Below are 23,390 nucleotides of genomic sequence, written 5' to 3'. Positions count from 1 at the left end.
GAACGCATACTCAACAAGGTCACTTCCGCTATGCATCACGTTATAACCGCCTACACAACACCAGAGTTGTCCAACCTCAAAGCGAAATGGTAAATAGATGTGGGGACCATTGAACCAGAGGATTGGATAGTGGCATTGATGAATCCACGTGAGATTGCAATCTCCTATAGACTCCGTCTGATACAACTCAAAGTTTTACATAGAGTGTTCTATCCCAGAGTCGCCTTGTATCGCTGGAACCGAGCTACTAGCCCCTACTGCCTATGCTGTCACCGAGGGAGGGTACATTTATCCATATCATATGGAGATGCCCCCAGATCCAGCACTACTGGCGACAATGCTGTGATTAATTAACGGAAGTGTTGGGACGAGAGGTGCCAACGGACCCCAAGATGTTGCTGTTAGGAATTAGGGACGAAGGGACTACTACTCGCTATGAGAAACTGTTCCTGTCCACAACGACTGGCCTGATCAAACATAATATTGCTAAACTGTGCGGAATCCCATGAGTCCCCTCTTTTTGCACAATGGGTGGCTGATGTAAACATGTGCATGGCTATGGAACAACATATATACGGCAAGAGGATTCCCCGAAAAGGCGAGAAAGATTTGGCACAAATGGAAAGAAGAGAGTTGAGACCTATACTGACCCTGATATTCTGAACAGTGGGACGGGAAGTGGGTGATTGTTGGGATTGAGAAACTAAAAGTGTGGATACTACCGATATCTGATGGTAAAGTGAATGGTTGTTATGTGTAAGATATATATGTGATATATATATATAAGATATATATATATATATATATGTAAGATATATATAAGATATATATATATAAGATATATATGTGTATATGTAAGATATATATGTAAGATATATATGTGATATATATATATAAGATATATATATATATATAAGATATATATATAAGATATATATGTGTATATATATATATATATATATATATATAACATATATATATATAACATATATATGTGTATGTGTATATATATATATATATATATATACATATATATATATATATATATACATATATATATATATATATATATATATATATATATATATATATATATATATATATACGTTGTCTGGGATGTCCCAATACTTATATCTCAACCTCTCAGAAACCATGCGTGAAGGTTGAGTGGCTTGACCTCTGGATTGAGAACCCAACCCTCCTCTCGCAAGAGAAGGTTCTCTCTTTGTCGAAGACGCATGGACATGTCCACAAGGTCTGGGTACCACGTCCTACTTGCCCAATCCGGAGCAATTAGGTTCCTGGATTTCCCGAACTTTCTAAACCTTCTGATCACATGAGAAATGGAGGAAACACGTACAGCAATGGAAACTCTCAGTCCACTATGAACGTGTCTCCTAGAACTCCTCTTGGGGGAAATTCCCTGGAGCAGAACAGTTTGCAGTTCCGCTGACACTGCAAGCTTGACACTGCTTGCGAACAGCTCTACCTGAGGGGTTCTCCAAAGGGTGAAGATCTCTTGAAAAACGTCCTGAGCTAGTTCCCAATCTTGGGAGACTGTGCTCTGCCTGCTCAGAGCGTCTGCCGCGGTGTTCTCCTCTGCGGCTAAGTGAACTGCCGATAGGGAGCCTTCTTCTTGAATTGTCCAGAACCAGAAACTGCATTGCCTCTCTGCACAGTGATAGTGACCATACACCTCCTCTCTTGTTGAAGTAGTACATGGCCACTTACATGAAAGTAAGCATCCTGAAGGTCCAATGACACCATCCAATCCTGAAGCTGCAGGGCCTGAAGGATCTGAGAAAGTGTGACAATTTTTAATTTGTCCTTCCTGAGGAACTTTCAAGCGTCTCAAGTCCAAAATGGGTCTCAATCCCCGGTCCTTCTTGGGGATTAGGAAATAGTGAGAGTACCACCCTTTGTTCCTCTCTGTCACAGGTACTGTTTCTATAGCACCTTTCTCTAGCAGGCTCAACATTTAATGCACAAGGAACGGATCTGGAACTTTGAATGAGTGGTTCTCCGGTGGATGGTCCTGACACCTCTTTAGAAAGGGTAGGCAGGAGCCCTAGCCTACTGTTTCTAATGCCCATGCATCTGAAGTAATGCCTTGCCATTCTTTCAGATGATATTGTTTAATATTGATATTTTATTTGTATCGCGCTCATACACAATTGTTTCAGAGCGCAACGAGGCACGGGAGAGGTACAAAGGAGGACAAAACAACAATCTTACTAGGCTCAGTGACATTGGGAATGCACAAGTGCCGGGGAGAGGGAAGGGGGAAAGTGCAAGGTAGAGTGGAGAAGTGGAAAGTGTTGAGCCAGGGATAAAAAACAAGTGGTAGTGCATCCAGCAAGGTGGCAAGTGCAAGGTGTAAGTTGCAGACAGGGGTGTCTGATAAGTGCAGGTAAGGGGACTGTCTGGTTACAGATACAGGCCCAAGTGCAAGGGTTGCCAGATGTCATGTGAGTCTGCCTCCCATCGGTGTCTTGTGGGTTAAGGCCTCAGAGAGGTTTTGAGGCAGCTGAAGCAGCGGCTGATGGTAAAGTAGCCGTTGCTGGGGAGAACTTTGCGCCTCTCCCTCGTCCACCACAAGGGAATCTTCTCTGACCCCTTTGACTAGCCATTTCTCTTGCTCTCTCAAACTGAGGAGTAGAAGCAAAAGGACTTACTGCTCCAAGATGATCCACTGGGATGAGAGGATTGTGGCTGTCTGAAGGAGTCTCCAAGGCTTTGAGGTCTGCAGCTTCTCTAAACTTTCATCAGCATTGCTGCAAAACAGCTGGGTGCCGTCAAAGGGCATGTTGAGGAGCCTGGACGACATGTCTGGTGCAAAACCAGACTTTCTCAAACCACGCAAATCTGCGTATTACCGTGCTTACCGCCATGACAGCTGAGTCCAATCCTAATTGCAGAGACTTACACATAGTCTCCTTGCTGTCTCTTACAATGCTCAGGAAGCCGTTTCTCTCTTCCTCTTCGGGGAATATGGTCAGCCGCCATAGCTACACAGTCCCACAGGGTGAATGTTGCTAAAGCGCAAGTAAAATTTGCGGACTTGAGAGCCATGCTCCCAGCAGAAAATACCTTTCTTTCCCAAGTATTGAAACACTTATCATCCCTATCTGGTGGGATTGTAGAGAATGCACTCTGTTTCAAGGTTGATATTTCTGTCTGAACAACTAGACTTTCATGTGTTGCGTGTTTTGACAGGTAGCTAGAGTCGCTACTTGATGGTCTATATTTTTTGGTGAGGTGTTTGTTCACTGCTGGGCTCGACTCAGGAACCTCTCAATTTGCCATAACCCTTTTCTGGAGAGCTACATGAAAAGGAAGTATGGGATCCTTTTGGTGACCTTTATCCAGAATATCTGTTAGGTTGTATTGCTCAAACAGTGGAGCAGGTATGCCCCATCCCATAAAGTCAATTACTCTAGTCATCAGATGCCTATAAGAGGCATCAGCATGGTCTCCTGGATCCGACTTGCCAAATTCCATCTCAGGTGAAGTGTCGACCCCACTTAGCTGATTGCAAATTTTCATTCTAATTCTTTAGCCTGGATTCTTCAAGAACAAGGCTTTCTGGGACATTAGGTGTGCTTAATTCCAATCCAAATGGTGGAGTATCGTGGTCTGAAGGCTCATACTCCTCATAAATTGAGGATAAATACTTAAAGAAATCTTTCTTTAGTAGTGGTTTGTAAGATTTCTGAATTTCCTTAAGCTTATAAAGTAAAGGTGTTGATGGTTCCGCCAAAGGCGTCGATGATCTCGACACTAATGGTATCAACGACTTTGACGTCGATGACGTTAACGGTGTTGATGTTAAAGGCGCTAAAATCTTCTATGACTTTTCCGTTGATCTTTTCTTCAACTGAGCCCCCGAACGCCTTGACCCTTGACTAGAAAGAGTCTACAACGATTTCTCATTGTGTCGAAATCTCAAAGGATCTCAAGAGGTCTCCAGCTTACCTCCGGGGCTCGAGGGTGTGCGGGATGTAGCCTTGGGCCTTTCCTTGTCTGCCATAGGTGGCTTGACAGGAGCATGATGTTTTACCTTCTCCTTCGAGGGGGTCAGAGCCTCTCTCTCAAAGATTTTCAGCATTTCCTGCTTGAAATGTTCCCACTGTGCTGGAGTAGAGGAAGTAGTTGGACAGGCTATACTCCTTTCCGCGTAGGAATCAGATGAACTAGAAGTGGGCTTTTTATAATGCCTTTTGTTCGACTTCCTCGAAAATGACGAGCGTGAGCGTTTTTTTACCTTATCTTTCGATGATCTTCAGCTCTCGATTTGTCGGATGATCGTTTCTTTGATGGAGTCATCGAAGACGACTTAGCAGGGGGCTACCCCCTGCTAGATTCCATTTACGCTCTATCAGAGCCCTAGCAGTCATCGACTGACAGGATTCACAGTCCGCTGTCCTTTGCTCGACCCCAAGGTACCACAGACACACTCAATGGGGGTCCGTGAGGGACATCTTGGTGCCGCAGTTGTAGCACTTTTTTAACCAGTTCTTCAGGGGTGAAGGTGCTGAAGACGAGGCCATTGTACTTGAACGAAGTTTTCTCACAGAAAAAACGAAAGCGTGTAGTAATTTCTTGAAGCGTTAGCTGTCGCGGAAAAATGAAACTGAAGCCAACAGACGCTACGCGTGGTATATATACCGACGATAAAGTCGACTCAGGGATGGAAGCCCTCGAGGGACATCGAGTCGACTGCATCGATACACAGCACCCTCTGTAGAAGAAACATTCTGAAGCAGTTGGAGCTGGAAGATATATCATAAGAGGACACAATCCATTCGAATAAGAATTAACTTGTCTTGCACATCCCCTATGTACATGATCTAAGCAGGTGAAAGTGGTACATGACCGTTATCACACAGAAAAAGTATACAGTTTGAGAATACATTATGTGCTTTTCTGTGCAGCAACATGTCCGAATCCGAAGCCAAAACTGCTCAATTGCACAATCACACTCATCAAAGGACTGAGAATATGCGCCATACAGATGCAAATATTGCCACCTTTTTGTGACATCTTTAGTTTGAGCAATTAGGTGACGTTCGGCACCACCTATAAAGCCAAAACTATTACCATAGGAATACAGAAAGGAGACTAATCGTATGTGAGGGGGGGGGGCGCACAGCCTGTGGGCATTGTTTGGGCTATTAAACGCTGATGACTATAAATCATTATGGCAATTTCCACCCAGTATTGCCATCTGTCTGCCCAAAACACACTATCCCTTTTTCTCTTTAATGCAGAAACATCAAACTATGGCTTTTAGAGGTTTCATACTGTTATTTCTAACCAGTTTTCTGAAAGCTAATGGCTTAATTGCAATTGCACTTCAGCTCCTACTGCAATATAAAAATCTTACCCAAGTGTGACTTTAGTTTCTTGATTTTTAACGATGTGTATGTCCTCACATCTGTTACTTGCACTGTATTACTGTTAAAGACAAGCATCAGCAAAGTCAACTGTTTTGGCTCTTTTATAGGAATTAGATGTGAATTTGCCAAGCACTGCCATCTAAAGCTCAGGTACTCACACATTTTGCCAGCCATTGCCATTTTATGGCTAGGCAGTGCTATTATGGCAACCTCTGGAAAATGCCTATCCGCTGGCTACAAAAAAGCTAAAACTGTTGTCTTCAGCTATTTTTGTTTCTTTTGGTGTACATAATGGTAGGGTGGGTGGTTGCCTGATAATTGACTTTTTTTGCCCTTACCTTATCTGGCTTATCATCACCGTAGTATCCTTTTTTAAATGAGGCCACTGTCTTCTGTGAAAACAACATATCGCCTGTCTCGTTGTCAGTCACCTGCAGGGCAGAGGATAAAAGAACCATGTATTGGTTGAATGTTTTGATGTTTTTTGGTTGTTAGATAAACTGTTTTTGCATCTGTTTTAAATAATAACCCCAACCGAAATAAAATTATAGGAATCCACCTTTTGACTTAGTATCTCTCTCTCTATCTTTTGGCTCCTTCACATTTTCACCGTTTGGTGACTGAGCCCTGCTGCAAGCAGGCGAAAATCTCAACTTTGAAAGACCAAGTGAGCTCCTATTCACAAACCTGATATAGAGCTTGGTCGCAATACTGTTTATTATGCATTTATTGAGTGAAAATGAAGAAATAATGATTTACCTCTATTTGTAGTACTCCAACATGTATGTATTTCATGGAGTCACATCCTTAGCATTTTGCAGGATGGAGAGTCCTTGGCAACCAGGACTTAAAAAAAAATATCTTCTTTACAATAGCTGGAAAAGAGCGTCCAGCGGTCAGATTCAATTAGCATTTTAGTGAAGAACATAAACCATACTTTGCAAAATCGTCCTCAACTAAGGAGGATACGTGGGTGGCTTGTGAATCTGTGCAATACATCCATGTTAGCGAACTATAGACAAGTAATAATTCTTCTCCAGAGTTATTTGGTTATTCTGTTTCTTCCGTAACCTATTAGGCCCTCCAACCAAAACTAACTGCCCTCAAAGCTGTTTCTAGCCCTAGGTGTTGGTGATGTACGCCTATCTAGGGTGAAGGAGGCTGACCCTATTTCTCAACTGTAATGTTAAAAAATCATCAAGACACACGATTGTATGTATCCAGATTGTAAGTTCCTTTAATATCCCTGGTCTGTAGAACTTAACATTTAAAAGTTATAAAATTGTGGACAAAACAGTACACATAATATTGGCATGAGGTTTCCAATTACTGCTTGGAAATCCCTTCTTATTGCTGGCTGACCGGTTTTAGTGGCTATTGACAGTGTTGCCAACTTCTTCAGGACCTCCAATGTTCATATATTCAAAAATAATCGGTATGTCTGCTCCAGGAGTCTCTATTTGTATATATTATATTGTTATTATTCTTTTCACATCCTTGGTACATCCGTTACCCGTGGAGAGACAAGAGTGGGTGGGGGGTGACAAGATGATAGATGTTGTTTACTGTAGTCATCTGGCACCCTGTATACTCTTTAGAGGGTTTATTGAGTTATATGTGAACAGAATGTATATGCTTACCCAATGTGCAAGCACAACTCGTGCCTAGTTCAGCGGGGAGCAGGTTGGCCTCAGGGATCTGGAGTGTTCGTTTACCCTAGGCATAATCATAAGTTCATATGTCAGGGTATGTTTGGAGAGTAATACAACATATTGTTTACATGTCGGTCTGTGTCGCGATATGGAATTATTTTCCTTTCAGCAGGATGACACTACAAGCAGTGAAAATCGCCTGCTCTGTTTGTCCTATTGTCCACTTGTGCTCCTTAACTCTTTAATGAAGGTGCTGATTCAGCACCTACCAACTGAGGTAATAAGCGGATTGGGTTGGGACGCCACTTAAAGGGGACGAAGGGGACTCTGGGAGCTATAGTGAACTATTTAATCAGGCCTGAAAGGGACCAAGGGGAATGGAATATCCTGTTTATGACATTGACACAAGGGACTTGTATGCGCAAGTTTGAGAAAGGAGATAATAACAGTAAGTGCACTTTATGAGGATGCCACAGGTTGGGTTTCACCCTGAAGGCCGGTTCCAGACACATGACCCATGCACCATGGTTGAGGGGGGGAGGAGTTGAACTCAAGCTGCTCGTCTCCAGCAGACCATAGTCGCTGAGACAGCACTCGGTGATGTAATCAAGGTTGGCGAGCCAGTCCCAAGACTGCTTGTGGGAGCTGCTGAAGTCGACCTGATCCAGAGAAACATTTGCATAACACCAAGGCATTCTTAATTGCTCTCTGGCCAGTGGATATGGGAACTGGGAGATGGAAGGGAGCTGCGCTCCTCAAAGAACCAAAGACAGTACGTTCTGGTGTCCCTGCAAGGTAACCAGACCTCGACAATGTTTGTGAAGGTCGCTGTCTTACAGGGGCCGTGTGAATGTCTGCCCTCCCACAAGTTCAGGGTGTCTCGTGGTCCTTCCGCTAGGGTGCTGACCAATGGCAGGTTAATAAAGAACCGGGTGTCAGCACAAATGTTTTTACTAATTGCAAACTGTTTGCGGGAGGAGTGGGAATCAAGGTGGTGCCAAATGTGGAGGAGATGAGCTAAGAGAGGGCAGATCTGTTTGCTCCAATCAGGTTCTACTAACGTATGTATGTCTAGCTCTAGAGGTATGATGTATTTTAACTTGAAGCTTTGTGGGAACTACAAAGACAAACAAGTTACTTAAACCTGGTAACATTCTTTCGACTGGATGTTCCTCCCACGTATTCCTCATCTTTGATATTCATATCTCAGCAGCTTTGATGGTCCGGAAAAAAAATTCTCGGCAGAGTGCGCTGTACTCGATGTCATGGCGTCGATGTCCCTTGAGGGCCTCCGTTGAGCGTCAACGTTATCGTTAGTACAAATAGCTTGTGCAGCGCCCGTTGGCTTCAGTTCTGTTTTTCCTGTTCCCCTTAACGAGGAACTAACCAAGCGTACCTCAGACCGCAAGCTCTCAGGAAACGCAGAGTATAATACATGTAAATTGTGGGGTATGCTGGGTGGGGTGATGAGGAATATGTGTGAGGAACATCCAGTCGAAAGAACGTTACCAAGGGTAAGTAACTTGCTCTTCAAATGGATTGTGTCCTCCCATGTATTCCTCATCTTTGATAGACTCCCAAAGCAGAGACAATTTGGAGGAGGGAGTATCAATTAATTAATCCTGGATTGAATGGAGAACTGCCTTTGCAAAGAGACCTCCTTGAGTGGAGCAGGAGTCCAAGCAATAATGCTTGACAAAAGTGTGAATGGACGACCAAGTAGCCGCTGAGCAGATATCACTTATTGGGACAACCCTTTAGAGAGCCACAGAGGCGGCCATGCCCCTTGTGGAATGAGCTCGAACCCTTCCGGCGGGTCCTTTCCCGCAAGTCTATAGCATTCTCCAATAGCTAGAGTAATCCACCTGGATATGGTTTGTTTAGTGACTGCTAGGCCCAATTTGGGGCCGGTATACCCAATAAAGATCATTGTGGTGAAATTTTGCAATTGTTGCAATGTAAAAGCTTAGAGCCCTTTTTGGGTCTAGCCTATGCATACATGCCAACATTCTGTGACCAATAATCTGTAGGAATCAGTTTAAAAAATATTTTAAAATAATCGATATTTGTCGCCACTAAATTGTAGGCAGTAGGACTGCTTAAAAAGTGGTATCCTACTGCCTAAATCAGTAGGGTTGGCAAGTATGTAGCAGGTGCCGGAGAGAGGGGCACTGTGTTGTGCAGCTACGCTGAAGAAATAGCATATTGCACTTGCAGGCGGGTGGAAGTGGCGAGATTCGCACAGGGCGGGGCTGAAACGTGTGGTTCCCCCCGGCTCCTGGCGCAAGCTCACACCTGCCAGAACTCATTAGGAGGAGTGGCTCGCCATTGCTTCAGCGGCTCGCCCCAGCATGTTGATGACTGGCACCGGGCAGCTGAGGTACGGTGAACCATGTGGCTGTTGATATCCAGAAGTGCTGGAGCGGATCTCACGGGCGCCTCTGACAGTCTGGGGAGGTTGCACTGGCGCACTGGTCTGCTGACTGCTGCCAGTAGGAACACACCATTATAAAAGCAGCAGCTTGGACACATCCCCACTGAAGAACGTTCCTCGGATTCTGTGTACCTGCGCACTCTGCAACCATGGCTGAACAGGCTGCTAAATCCAGGACAAAATTATTATTTTTCTTTTTTTTTAAATCGGTATTTGTTGCCACTAAATCAGTAGGCAGTAGGACTGCTTAAAAAGCGGTATGCTACCACCTAAATCGGTAGGGTTGGCAAGTAGGGCCTATGCAGCCTCTCTTCCTCTTTGCCTGAATGAGGAGGAGGGTAGAAGGTTGGTAGCATTGTCCTCTGCGACAGATGGAAGTCAGAGACTACTTTTGGAAGGAATTATGGTCTTACTCTGAGGACAACTTTATCCTTATTCTCATAGAAAATAGTTTGAGGAGGCATGCATGAAAGAGCCTTAAACTCACTTACCCTGCGGGCTGATGTTAATGCAATAAGTAGGGCTGTTTTCTAAGTTAGGAGCCTTAATGGGCACGAATGTAAAGGCTCGAAAGGGATACACGTTAGAAATTTTAATACAAGGTTTAATGCCCAAGTCGGGACATTGAATGGGACTTGGGGATACACATTAGTAAGCCCCTTCAGAAATTGAACAATTAAGGGCATCTTGAATTAGGAAACCTCTTTAGAGGAGCGATTAAAAATAGAAAGCGCTACCAAGTATCCTTTTATGGTCCCAATCTGGAGCCGCAGATTAGCCAAATGCAACAAAAAAGAAAGCACCATGGGAGTGCCACATTGAAATGGTTCCACATTGTTATCCTTGCACCAGTTACTGAATTTATTCCAACAACACCGGTACAAGGATTTAGTTGCTGGCCTTCTGGCCGAAAGCAAAATCTCCATTACGTCATCCGGGTGGTCCCAATCCTTATATCTCAGTCTCTCAGAAACCATGCGTGAAGGCTGAGTGTCTTGATCTCTGGATGGAGAACCCGACCTTCCTCTTGCAAGAGAAGATCCTCACTTTGTGCAAGACGTATTGGAAGGCAGATGGACATGTCCATGTACTCCTGGCCCAATCCGGAGCAATTAGGATCATGGATTTCCTGAACTTTCTCAACCTCCTGATCAAGTGAGGAATGACAGGGACTGCAGGAAATGCGTATAGGAGTGCAAATTCCTAGCCCACCACGAACGCCTCTCACAGAGCTCCTCTTGGGGGAAATTCCCTTGAGCAGTACAGTTCGTACTTCTGGCTGGCACTGGTCACAAACAAATCCACTTGAGGGGATCCCCAAAGGGTGAAGATCTTTTGAAGGACTTCCTTAGCTAGTTCCCAGTCGTGGGAGACTGTGCTCTGCCTGCTCAGAGCATCTGCTGCTGTGTTCTGCTCTCCGGCTAGGTGAACTGCCAACAGAAAGATTCTTTCTTGTATTGTCCAGAACCAGAGCTGCATTGCACCTCTGCACAGTGGTAGTGACCCTACACCTCCTCTCTTGTTGAGAAGGAGTACATGGCCACTGTGTTTTCCGTCATTATCAGGACATTCTTTCCACATACAGATGGCAGAAAGGCCTTCAGCGCTAGCCTGATTGCCCTCAGCTCCAAAAGGTTGATGTGTAGTTTGGACTCCGATGGAGACCAACGACCGCTGATTGTCAGATCGTTGGCGTGGGCTCCCCACCCCGTGAGTGAGTCGTCCGCCACTACTGTTATCTCCGGCCATGGTTGCCAAAAAGATTCTCCCTTCAGAATGTTGTCCCTGCAAGCCCACCATACAAGGTCCTGAGCAATTCTGCTCGGAACTTGCAGTTGATCTGACATATTCCCTGAGAATTGGGACCACTGATTCCTGAGGGCCCCCTGAAGGGATCTCATTCTCAATCAGGCCTCTGGCACCAGAAAAATGCAGTATGCCATGACACCGAGCAACCTCAGAAAATCGAAGGCGGGCAGATGCTGGGCATTCTGGAATTTTGTTACCATTTGCAGAATGTGTTGAGCTCTCACCTCGGGTGGCGAGGCTTTCCCAGAGGAAGTATCCAGGACTGCTCTGATTAACTGGAGTCTTTGGAATGGTACATATGGGACATCTTGTAACTGAGGGAGAAGCCCAGTCTTTGAAGGGAGTAGCAGGTGATGCTGAGATGTTGCTGGGCTTGTTCGGGTGAGCGAGCCCTGATCAGCCAATCGTCCAGGTAGGGGTAGACATGAATACCCCCTCTCCTGAGACTCGCTGCCACCACCACCATCAACCTGGTGAAAACCCTTGGGCGGAGGTCAGCCCGAATGGCAGAACTCGAAACTGATAATGAGAAACGCCTACCGCGAACCTCAGGTACTTTCTGTGCTTGAGATGGATTGGCACATGAAAGTAAGCATCCTGAAGGTCCAATTATACTAACAAGTCTTGGAGTTGGAAAGCCTGAAGGATCTGAGAAAGGGTAACCATCTTGAACTTGGCCTTCCTGAGGAACTTGTTCAAGTTTCTTAAATCCAAGATGGGTCTCAATCCTCTGTCCTTCTTTGGAATGAGAAAATAGGGGGAATACCAACCCTTGTTCCTCTCCGTTACAGGTACATGTTCTATTGCATCTTTCTCTAGCAGGGTTAAAATTTCCTGCACAAGGAGCAGATCTTGAATTTTGACAGAGTCGTATCCCAGTGGAAGATCCCAAGGCCTTTTTTAAAAAGGAAGGCAGTAAACTTGGGCTACTGCTTCTAGTGCCCAAGCATCTGAAGTAATGCCCCGCCATTCGTTCAGATGCTGAGAAATTCTGCCTCGCACCGGGGTCCTGTGGTTCAATGCCTCAAAGAGGCTTAGAGGCGGCTGCAGCAGTGGCTGAGGGTACAGTTGCTGCTGCTGGGGCTGATTTAGCACCCCTTCCTCGTCCACCACTAGGGAATCTTCTTTGTCCCCTTGGTCTGGCCTGTCCTCTTCCTCTTCCAATTGAGGAATAGAAACGAAAAGAATGACCCTTCCAGGAAGATGAGCCTGAATAGGGCTGTTGAGGTTGTCGAATGGAGGCGCTAAGGGACTTAGCCGCTGCCTTGGAGGTCTGCAGCTTCTCCAGACTCTCATGCACCTTGCTGCCGAACAACCTCGAGCCGTCGAAGGGCATGTTGAGCAGTGTGACCTGCACATCCGGTGCAAACCCTTGACTTCCTCAACCACGCAAATCTGCGCAGTACGGTGCTTGGAGCCATGGATCTGCTGCTGATGCTGTCAGTAGTATCCAATTCTGACTGGAGACATTCCCCTATTGCCTCCTTTCCATCCTTTACTGAAGCCAGGAAGCTGTCTCTTTCTTCGCCTTCCGGGATGTGATCAGCCGCCATGGCAACACAGTCCCACAGGGTATAGGAAAATCTTGACAACGTACAGGTGACATTGGCTGCCTGATGTAAAAACCTTGCCAACCCAGGCATCTACCTTTTTGTCATCTCTATCTGGAGGGATAGAGGGGTAAGCAGATTGCCTGTTGACGTGGCAGCCTGAACCACCAAGCTCTCAGGTGTAGGGTGCTTGTTGAGGTAGTCTGTATCGCTGCTACAGGGTCTATACTTCCTAGAGAAACTTCTGCTCACTGCAATTAGCCATAACCCTTTTCTGAGCAGCTATGTGGAAGGGCAGTATTGGATCCGGTCAAGGATGTCTGTCATATCATCCTGCTCATACACCGGGGAAGCTTTGCTCCACCCCATATATTCTGTAACCCTATTCATGATATTTCTGTAACCAGAATCTGCATGTTCAGAGGGGTCAGGCCTGCCAGATTCCAATTCTGGCGAAGTGCCAAGGACACTAGCAGATTGGAGGGAGTCACAAAGATCTTTCATTCTAGATTCCTGATCAAGGAGCTCTTCAGGCACATTTTCAGTGCCAAACTGCACCCAAAATGGAGAAATCTCCTCATCAGAGGCCAATTCCTCCTCATATATAGAGGACAAAGACTTAAAGAAGTCTTTTTTAGGAATTGGTTTGAAAATGTTCTCCTGAATTGGCACAGACTTCGATGGGATCGAAGTTTCCGTCAACGGTATTGAAGATGGCTTTGAAAAAGGGGTCAATTTACCCAGAATCGTCCTCGATTTTGGCATCGAGATGTTAGACGCTGATGGCGTCAACCCAGTCGTCGAGTCCCTCAATGCTTTGTGCTTCTTCAATGATACCGAAGATGGACTCGGTCCTCGAGTCGATACCTTCAAGGCCTTTTCATCGGGTCGAGTACTCTCTTGACGAATAGCCGGCTTCATGCTCGGCCTTGATGAAGTAGCCTTCGACTAAGCGACCGGGGCATGGCTCTTCCGTGATTCTTTCGAGGGGGTCGAGGCTGCATTCTCCAAAAATTTGCATCATTTCAACTCTAAAGGCATCCCATTTACGTGGGGAATCTGACTTTGTCAGACACCTGATTACCTCGGTTGAGGAATTCGATGAAGAAGCGGGAGAACTATGACGTCTCTTCTTCACCTTCTGCAATGAAGAAGATGAAGACTGACTCGATCGACTCCCCGATCGGGACCTCTTTGATGTTTTACATCGGGTAGAGTCTCTAGACTCCCCGGACTTCCTTTCCTTCTTCGAAGAAGACTTTGAAGCCTCCCTCCCCACCGCCAGTTTACCTCTGCGTTCCCGGAGAGCTTTTTCTGTCATGGACTGACAGGATCTGCAGTCATCGGTACGGTGCCCGGAACCCAGACACAACAGGCAGATGCAGTGCAGATCCGTTATAGACATCTTCAACCCACAGTCGTAGCATTTCTTAAACCCCGACTTTAGAGTAGAAGGGGTAGATGATGAAGATATTTTTCAACATTAAAACGAACCGTCCTGTTAGTACTCGAAGCAAAAGCTTTCAGAAAAACGGAACTGAAGCAAACGAGCGCTGCACAAGCTATTTGTACTAACAATGACGTTGACTCTCGACGGAGGCCCTTGAGGGACATCAGTGCCACGACATTGAGTATAGCGCCCTCTGCTGTGAATTATTTTTTCTGAAGCAGTAAAGCTTGCGAGATATGAATATCAAAGATGAGGAATATGTGGGAGGATACATCCATTCACAGTGAAGTTTGAAGCGCAAATGTTTCCATTACCATGAACATTGTATTAGCAGTTTAAAAATTATGTTTGCTGTATGCCAGTTTGTCAGCTCTCACCAACCAGTTCTGTTCCACTGTTCTGTTTCATTTGTGCTTGCCCAGCTGTATTAAACAGCGTTACTTCTTGCCCGGTGTGCGCTCCTACTTGGACTACTTGTAGTAACTATTTATTACAAGCTTTTGGAGGACCCCTGATACATTTTTGGAGGCCCCAGCGAGATCCTCAGTTCTCTCTCGGTCCACAGAGGGTGTTCCGGCCGCCCTGCCTGGGGGCGCAGGTCTGGCGACCGCAGACCTGATCAAGGTGCATCACCGAGGAGGCTCTGCAGATGCCGAATTCGCAAAGGTCTGCCTGGTCCCGAGCGCCACCAGCGCTCAGGGGAGGGAGTGAGCCCATACGGGAGGCTCAGTGCTGAATGGACTCGAGGATCTCTAGCACGCGAGTGTGAACGTGCAAGAAAGCACTGCATCGTGGTTGCATGCCCACAGTGGGGAGGGACAGAATTTTTTGGTGTTTAGGATGCATACATAAGGTGGCAGGACGATCATCCGTAGTAGTAGTAGTAGATTTTAGCACGTGCCACCCTATAGGGAGTGGAAGTGGGTGTGGGCACGGATGCGTTAGAGCAGGAGAGGTGCGTAGTAAGAGGCGGACCCCATTAGACTGGCATTTCGCCTAGCAGTGGCGATTGTATAGTTGCATCATTTGGAGTAGATGAGTGTCATTTTTATTGGTGTTTTGGAGGTATAGAGAGGGACACAGAGTTGCTTGTATTATCATGAAGTGTTGACTCATGGTGGATGGATCAACATCAAAAGGTACCTGGTGTATAATAGTGCGCTTGGCATTTTAGTGGTAGGTGTGTGTGAGAGAAGGAGGGGTGATTCGGTGCTTATCTTTATTAACATAGGGAAAGGTGAGCCCGTGGAGCGGGCCGTTATTTACTAACAGAAAGCGAGTGGTTGGGCCTGAGGAGAAGGCCAGTGTGATGGCAGAGAGTGAGTGAGGGGGCCTGTGGAGTAGGCCAGAGTGAAGGGGGAGAGTGATTAAGGGTGAGTGTGGGTGTTGAGGGGGGGAAAAGTATATAAAGAGTGGAAAGGGGTTCCTAGAGTAATGGAGACGCTCTGGAAAGGCAGAGGGCGGGCGATAATGGCCTATCTAGATAGCCCCCTGGATCACATGTGCAAATAATTGTCCCAGTATCACAATAAAATATTGAAATATCATTTTCAGTGGGTCCAGGAGACCGCAGGACAGTGTTTCCATGAATGGCGAGGAGAAGGAACTTTCGATTGCAGAATAATAGAAAACATGTTTTCATACTTGTTAACAAAATACAAGGACTCCAAATTGAAAAGCAGGCAGAATATATTGGGGCTTTGGAAATTATACAATGAGACAAAAGGGGTACAAGCGAAGAAGAAGGCAGAGGGGACAATGGAAGGAGGCGGGCCAAACTCTGCCCCAGCTCTACGGTGTCTATCCGACATTGCGGCACGTGGCGGGCTAAACAAACACACAGTGGGAAAATGCAGGAAGGGACAAAGAAACCACAGAAGAAAAGAGGGACAGAGGCGCACAGAGGGAGGAGGTACACAAAAGGAAGGAGAAGAAATACTTAGCAGACATTAAAAAGAATACACAACAGCAGGTAGATGCATTATTCAACAAAGCAGTTAGGGTCGTAGAAGAGGAGGTGCAGAGGAAAAATAAAGGGGACGAGAGGATTGGCTGTTAGGGAGAATACAATTTAGACTGGATGACAAAGAGGAAGAAGGCAAAGAGGAGGAAGTAGAAGGAGGGGACGAGGGTAGTGGGGCCTCAGATGTGGGAGCAGTTGGGGGAGAGTCGAGCGATGGAGAAGGTGACGAGTGGACACCTGATAAAGAGACTGGGGAGGTAACAAACAAGACGACAAGACATCAATGAGAGTGGAGGGGATGGCCCAACTACCCTCTGTAAGTAGACAGGGAAAGATAAAAATGGGTCTGACCCAGACCACCAAAGGGGAGGGGGGGAATAGGGCCCAGGACGAGGCAAATGTTGATGTTACTGAAAGGGAGAGGGGATGCACATTACGTACCATGGCAGACAATAGAACCGGTCAATCTAATATGCAGCCTGCTATCCCTTGTGGCAGGGGCCAGCAAATGGATACAGGCGCTTGAGAAAAAGATGGCAGGGGTGATACTGCCCATGGGGAACATGAAAAGTTTATTTGTGTCCATAATAGGAGAACAAGGGGACAAAATATGGGAGCAGGTGGGTTACAAGGGAGTGAAATTAAGCACTAACGCCCACGATGGAACTCCATTCATTAACTGTCGAGCACACGTATGGAAAGTCCTGAGAAGCATGTATCCCGATAGCTATGACCTGGGGATAGTAATGGCTCGTAAAATGAAGAATGACGGTGACCCAGCAAACTATATAAAACAGGTGCATGATCTCTGGGCACAAGAGACACAAAGATCAAGAGACAAGTGCATACCCTTGTTTTACCGCATATTGGTCAAGGGGCTGCTGACAGATGTCCAGGCATCATTAGACAAGATTGTGGGAATAGAAGCGAAGGGGTGGCCAGAGATACAGGCAACAATAGTACACTACTGTAAACGAAAACAGGAGAGCGAGAGGCAGGTGGCGGGAAATGCTGAAAAAGCAGAAAACAAACTGGTACAAAAGAAACTGGCGAAGTATACCATGGAAGGGGCAATGCTGGTGCCCGATGCTGCTGCAGTGGCAGCCGTCCAACAGGAGGATTTTCCCATGGGGAATACACAAGGGAGTTATGTGCACCGCAGTATATGCCACAGCTGGGAGCCCCAAAACAGGGGAGTTATATGCATGGGGGATTTTTCCAATGGGCAGGGGGTACCAGCAACGAGGAAGAGGAGGGAGACATAGGGGGTCATGATATAGGGTCTTTTCGGCCATGCTTCATATTGCAGAACATGGGGCATCTTGTGCGCACGTCTCATTTTGTGCAACAGGCTCAGCCGCAAGCAATACAGATGGCACAGCAACAAGGCTATGTTACTACACAGCCACAGTGGCAGAAGATGCAGCCATCCCCAGCACATCTGCAGCAGGGACAGACGCCCCAATATGGCGTCATATTGATTTATACAGATGTTCAGTAGTACAATTCAATACTGGATTCCAAATGCCATTTGTCCATGGGATTTATCCCGTAATTTTGTGACCACCAGATTTGAGGCATAATTTGAATGAATTTTGCCGATACACATATGGAATCCAGTATTGAATTGTACTACTGAACATCTGTATATGTCAATATGACGCCATTCTACTACTTAACAGCATCTACGAAGATGGACTAGTGAGTTTGACCCACGATTAATTACAACATATTAGCGCAACTATCTCTGAGAGACTACTTACCTTACCAAGGGATACCCCATTGAACCAACAGAATAGGCCTTGAAAACGACCAGGAGGTCGAAACACGTGTCGGCTGTATCTATGCACTGACTTGTGGAATAAACCATATCAGAGACTTCATAGAACTGTGTCATATTATATTTTGTGTACAAATTAATCTTTAATCTGAGCGCAAATTGCCCTCCCAGAATTTCAATCCCTCCTATATGAATTTTGTCTCAGATCATTGTGGGTGGTCTGTGGGGAGTGGACTCTTTTGAATCATATCTCTATTTTTGATTTTGAAGGTGGTGAATAGCGCACGGTTACCTATATCGATCCCACTAAACACAACAATAGGGGACCCACAAAAAGCCTGAGTATGTCCAGTCTGGCAGTAACTGAGGGTCCTGAAGAGGAACCTGAGGTAGCAGTGAAAATTGAACCCAGCAAATTCTCATTTCTCAGACGTACAGGAGCAACCAAATCTTGTATAAGGGAAGGGGGATTCCTGCTTTCAAACAAGGTGATGGATACGCAGGGCTTCTCTGGGTCGGTGGCTTCCACTAAGAAAAGATGTACCACTAACAATAGGGGTGCAGCAAATCGTAGCACCACTACTGTATTCCAAAGACACTCCTATCAATATACTGGGGTTTAGACTTACTCAGCAAGCTGAACGCCACAATATCATTCACGGAGAAAGGGATGGTATGCACAACGCCAGGCAGACAGGAGTGGCTGAGCTCCTTTTAGCGGCACACGCTCATAGCACACTACAAGGTCAACACCTGTACCCGAACATGTTTTTGTACGGGGTCGAGATACTGCTGGCTTGGTTCCTGGGAATACAAGGGAAAGTGTGTCCGATTGGCATCAGAATTCCTGTTCAGGCAACAGTGCCAGAAGGATGACATAAAAGGTCCACACTCATACTACAGCTAGAGGAGGTAGTGATACGCAAGGATATGGTGATCCTATGAAGGACAGATAATGCCAACATGGAATGGCGCACTGTGTTATGCATCAACACAACACTGACAATAACAGGAGTAACGAATGAGCTGCTGTTCTCCAATGAGGAAGAAGAGGGTGAGTTGGTGTTCCAGCTACAGATACCTTTCCAGTACAAGAAGTAGAAAAGCTGGTGCCATTACTGGCACAACTGGTGAAAAAAGGAAGTAAACACACAGATGAAGACATCAAATCAGTCCCAGAGAAATGGTGCACCAAAAGACCCCATGATGTAGGGGTACAGAAAGGGGTTGGGGCGGTGAAGATAAATATAAAGGAAGGGGCACTGCTGCCCCGTGCAAAACAATACTCATTGTCCAGAGAAGTAGATGAGGAAATATATTCGGCTCTACGTGCACTATGGCAATAGGGCATCATGCAGACAGCCTCGTCGCCATGCAACACGACCATATACCCGAAAAAGAAATCAAAAGGTGGGTCATGGAGATTTATACAGGATTTACGCCCTCTAAACGATGTGGTTGAGGCAGAATTTCCCTTGGTAGTGAACCCCGCTACAAAACTGTGCAACATCCCAACCAACGCAAAGTACTTCACAGTCACTGACTTGAAGGATGCGTTTTTCTCCAACCCTGACTCAAGATACCGGACAGCGTTCAAGTATCGAGGGTCCCGATTCAAACACACTAGGCTACCCCAGGGGTACTGTGAGCCACCAAGCATTTTCAACAGAGTGATCTAAATAGACCTGACAATTTACAAATGCCAAGTACAGAGATCCAGTATGTTGACGATTTGCTGATATGCAGTGAAACTGAGGAAGAGTGTAGGGCTGACTCGGTACATCTCCTAACTCTTCTAGCAGAGAAGGGGTACAAGGTGGACAAGGCAAAACTGCAATACTGCCAGGAGGAGGCTGTGTACCTGGGACAAATAATATCCATTGAAGGGTGCAGGTTAACACAAGAGAGGGTCGAGGCAATTCACTTAACAGCAATTCCACGCACAGTGAAGGAAATGCCGAACTTTCCGTGGTTATGCAATTATTGCAGGGCATGGGTCTTTGACTACTCTACATACACAAAACCCCTATTTCAGGCCCTTAAGGAAGCATAGAAAGAGATGATGGAGTTAAAGTAGACACCAGAAATGAAAGAGAGCTTCAAAGAACTAAAAGAAGCATTGGCCCAGGTGGTAGTGTTTGCCACCCCTAACTACAAAGATACATTTTACTTGTTCTCCCACTCCCATGGTTCAGTGATGAGGGCTGTCCTCACGCAAAATAAGCCACAGGGACACAAGCAACTGGATTACTGTTAAGATGGATTTCTAAACTCTGACCTGGTGAAACAGGGGAACCTTATGGACGTGCCAAACCAATCTAGGTAGCTTGGCAGGCGGTCAAGACTAAGGGCCTCATTACACGTTGTGCGGTAAGGGATTAACGTTACCGGTAAGGGAATACCGTTATCGTTAAATCCCCATGCCAATTACAACCCGGATTACCGCTATTAGCGGCACCGCTAAGTACGGTGCCACTAATAGCAGCTAGTTCGCAGGCGCGCAACCCTTCATCCCGTAAATAGCACCATGCCGCTAATAGCACACCATCACAAGCCATGCAGACATGCAAATAGCGGCATGGTAAAGCCCCAAAAACCCCTTACCGGCATGGCGCTAATACCGGCATCGCGAACCACCCGTTAATAGAACTGAGCAGTGATCCCACCTGCTACAGATGGACACAATCAGCACAGGTGGAGGCAATGGAGACTGTGGCAGCACAAAAGGAGCACACCACACCCCTTCACACACCCCTTCCCACACCAAGATGGTTCCAATACTAGCAGCATTACATGGGCTGTAGGACATGATTGCAGTGCAGCAGCAACAACAACAGGCAGCACAGAGGAGACGCAGGAGGAGGAGGAGGAGGAGGGCAAGACAGGCGCAGCAAGCACCACTAGGGCACCTAGTCATACCACAGAGGCAGCCACCAATCCCCAGGATCAGAGTCAGTCCATTTAACCTAACCCCTGAACAGATACACACCCTGTACCGTCTGGACCGGGATACCATCACCAGCATCGTGGACATAATTCTTGACGACATTGTGAGCCTCATAGACATCAGAACTGCCATCCCCCCTCTACTGAAGGTGGTGACTGTGCTACACTTCCTGGCCACAGGCACCTACCAGCATACAGTGGGGCAGATGCATGGCATCTCACAACCAGTATTCTCACGCACGGTGAACTAGGTACTGGATGCCCCCCTGAAGTATGCACCTGAACACATATTCATGCCACGGACTGCCCAGGAGATCGCAAACACCAAAGTTGGCTTCTATTCACTGGCAGGCATCCCAAGTTGCATTGGGGCCATCGACTGTACCCATGTGGAATTGGTGGTCTCACATCACAATGAAGTAGTCTACCGAAACAGGAAGCAATTCCACTCCATCAATGTCCAAATGGTATGTGACGCTAACAAGATAATCACACATTGTTGTGCCCGATTTCCCGGATCAACCCATGAGTCCATGGTCCTGCGGAACTCAACCATACCACGCTATATGGAGCGACAAGCCGGACAACGTTCGTGGCTACTTGGTGAGTAGCAGGGCAAGCACATGGCAGTGTGATTGGGGGGGGATACATACTCCAACTGGATGTGATGGGGGGGGAGAGATACATACTCCTACTGGGTGTGATTGGGGGGGGGGAGATACATACTCCAACTGGGTGTAGCCTGTCGTCCGTAGGACAAATGGACATACAGATGTACGCCAATGTCCATCAGGGAAGGCCGCAATGTACTTGAGAAGAACCCACATGCAATTATAAGCTACACAACATAGAAAACAATCCAGGACTAAGAATATTACACATCCATCCACATTGCACATCATGCCACACCACATAATACACAAATCAGCAACATGGCGTCAAGATGGTAATACAGTATTAGCGCAGCACAACATCAATACAGAAATGTGCCCTTGAATGCATGCAAAGGGATCACCCCTAGCCATAGCATTGAACCACACACCTATAGCACCAGTGAAGTGATGCTACACAGCATGGCAACATGAATGTCGGAATGGCAGTACACTAGCAGTGTGGTACCAAATATGCCTGGGCTCAGGGACACCTAAAACCTGGCCTCACCCAGGACATGTCAATTGCTGTCGGAGGCATGAATCGGGCATGTCCACTTGCAGGGTCAAGCACACCTTTGAACATTGCAGCCACACAGATCGTCTGCATGCATGCTGGTAGTCGTGGATTTCAATCAGAATGCAAAGTCGATTTGTGTGACATGTACATGCCGCTCCAGAGGTGAACAGTAACAGGTCCCCATTCTTCCCCCCATACAGGCGATGCCGGCTATCCCCTGAAGAGGTGGCTCCTTACCACTGTACGGAACCCACAGAACCGGCACGAAGAGGACTACAATCGTGCACATACCCGGTACCCATGTCGTGATTGAGCAGACATTTGGCCTTTTGAAGACACGGTTTAGGTGCATAAGCAGGTCGGGTGGCGCTCTCCTGTACGGCCATGAGAAGGTGGCCAAGATCACCATGGCATGTGTCATACGGCACAATATGTGTATCAGACGGAATGTGCCACTGCCCCCTGACGTTCAAATGCAACCACCTGATGAGGATGATGATGGTGATGAGGACGGAGGTGCCGGTGATGCAGGTCATGCAAGAGGCGATGGCCAGGAGGGACGTGATGTGAGACAGCATCTGATCAACCAAATTTTCTGAGTAACATGGTTTCACTCTGTACGATGGATATGGGTAGTAATGCACTGGTGTCTGTGTTGAAGCGCACAATGGACCCCGTCACCAATAAAGTACACATACACAATGAAGAAGTCCAAGCCTGTGTTTTGATTAATCACCAGTGTATTAAGGAATTTTAAGATGTATAAGTGCATGTCCCCAACAGTCCCGAAACACCCTTCCCCCCTCCCCCACAACAGTCCCGAAACACCCTTCCCCCCTTCCCCCACAACAGTCCCGAAACACCCTTCCCCATCCCCCCACAATAGTCCCGAAACACCCTTCCCCCCTCCCCCCACAACAGTCCCGAAACACCCTTCCACCCTCCCCCCACAACAGTCCCGAAACACCCTTCCCCCCTCCCCCCACAACAGTCCCAAAACACCCTTCCCCCCTGCCCCCACAACAGTCCCGAAACACCCTTCCCCTCTCCCCCCACAACAGTCCCTTATGTGTCTGGCACAATGTTGTTGTCCTGCTGCACACGTGGAAGATTGACCCTGCAGTCCCTATTCCCCATTGCCACCACCAGCATTAGGAGGCTGGGTTGACGTGCGCCTGATGGTGCGCGTGGAGCGGCGGAGGGGGCTTGTCTGCCTCGAACTAGCGGATGATGATGT

At 46.7% G+C, this 23,390-nt stretch overlaps 1 protein-coding gene across 1 annotated transcript in view; it reads right to left on the bottom strand.

The window, feature by feature from the left end:
• LOC138526369 (dickkopf-related protein 3-like) overlaps nucleotides 1-23,390 on the bottom strand; it is a 1,508,461-nt gene that overhangs the window by 687,262 nt on the left and 797,809 nt on the right. Inside the window, exon 4 of the mRNA XM_069637031.1 lies at nucleotides 5,738-5,830. Coding sequence (XP_069493132.1) covers nucleotides 5,738-5,830 — 93 coding nt within the window. The remainder of the gene's footprint in view (nucleotides 1-5,737; nucleotides 5,831-23,390) is intronic.

This window comes from Ambystoma mexicanum, chromosome 1q (genome assembly GCF_040938575.1).
Source record: "Ambystoma mexicanum isolate Mex_15411 chromosome 1q, UKY_AmexF1_1, whole genome shotgun sequence".
NCBI lineage: Eukaryota > Metazoa > Chordata > Amphibia > Caudata > Ambystomatidae > Ambystoma > Ambystoma mexicanum.
The sequence above is the reverse complement of the archived record's forward strand: the minus strand, read 5'-3'. Positions and strand labels throughout refer to the sequence as shown.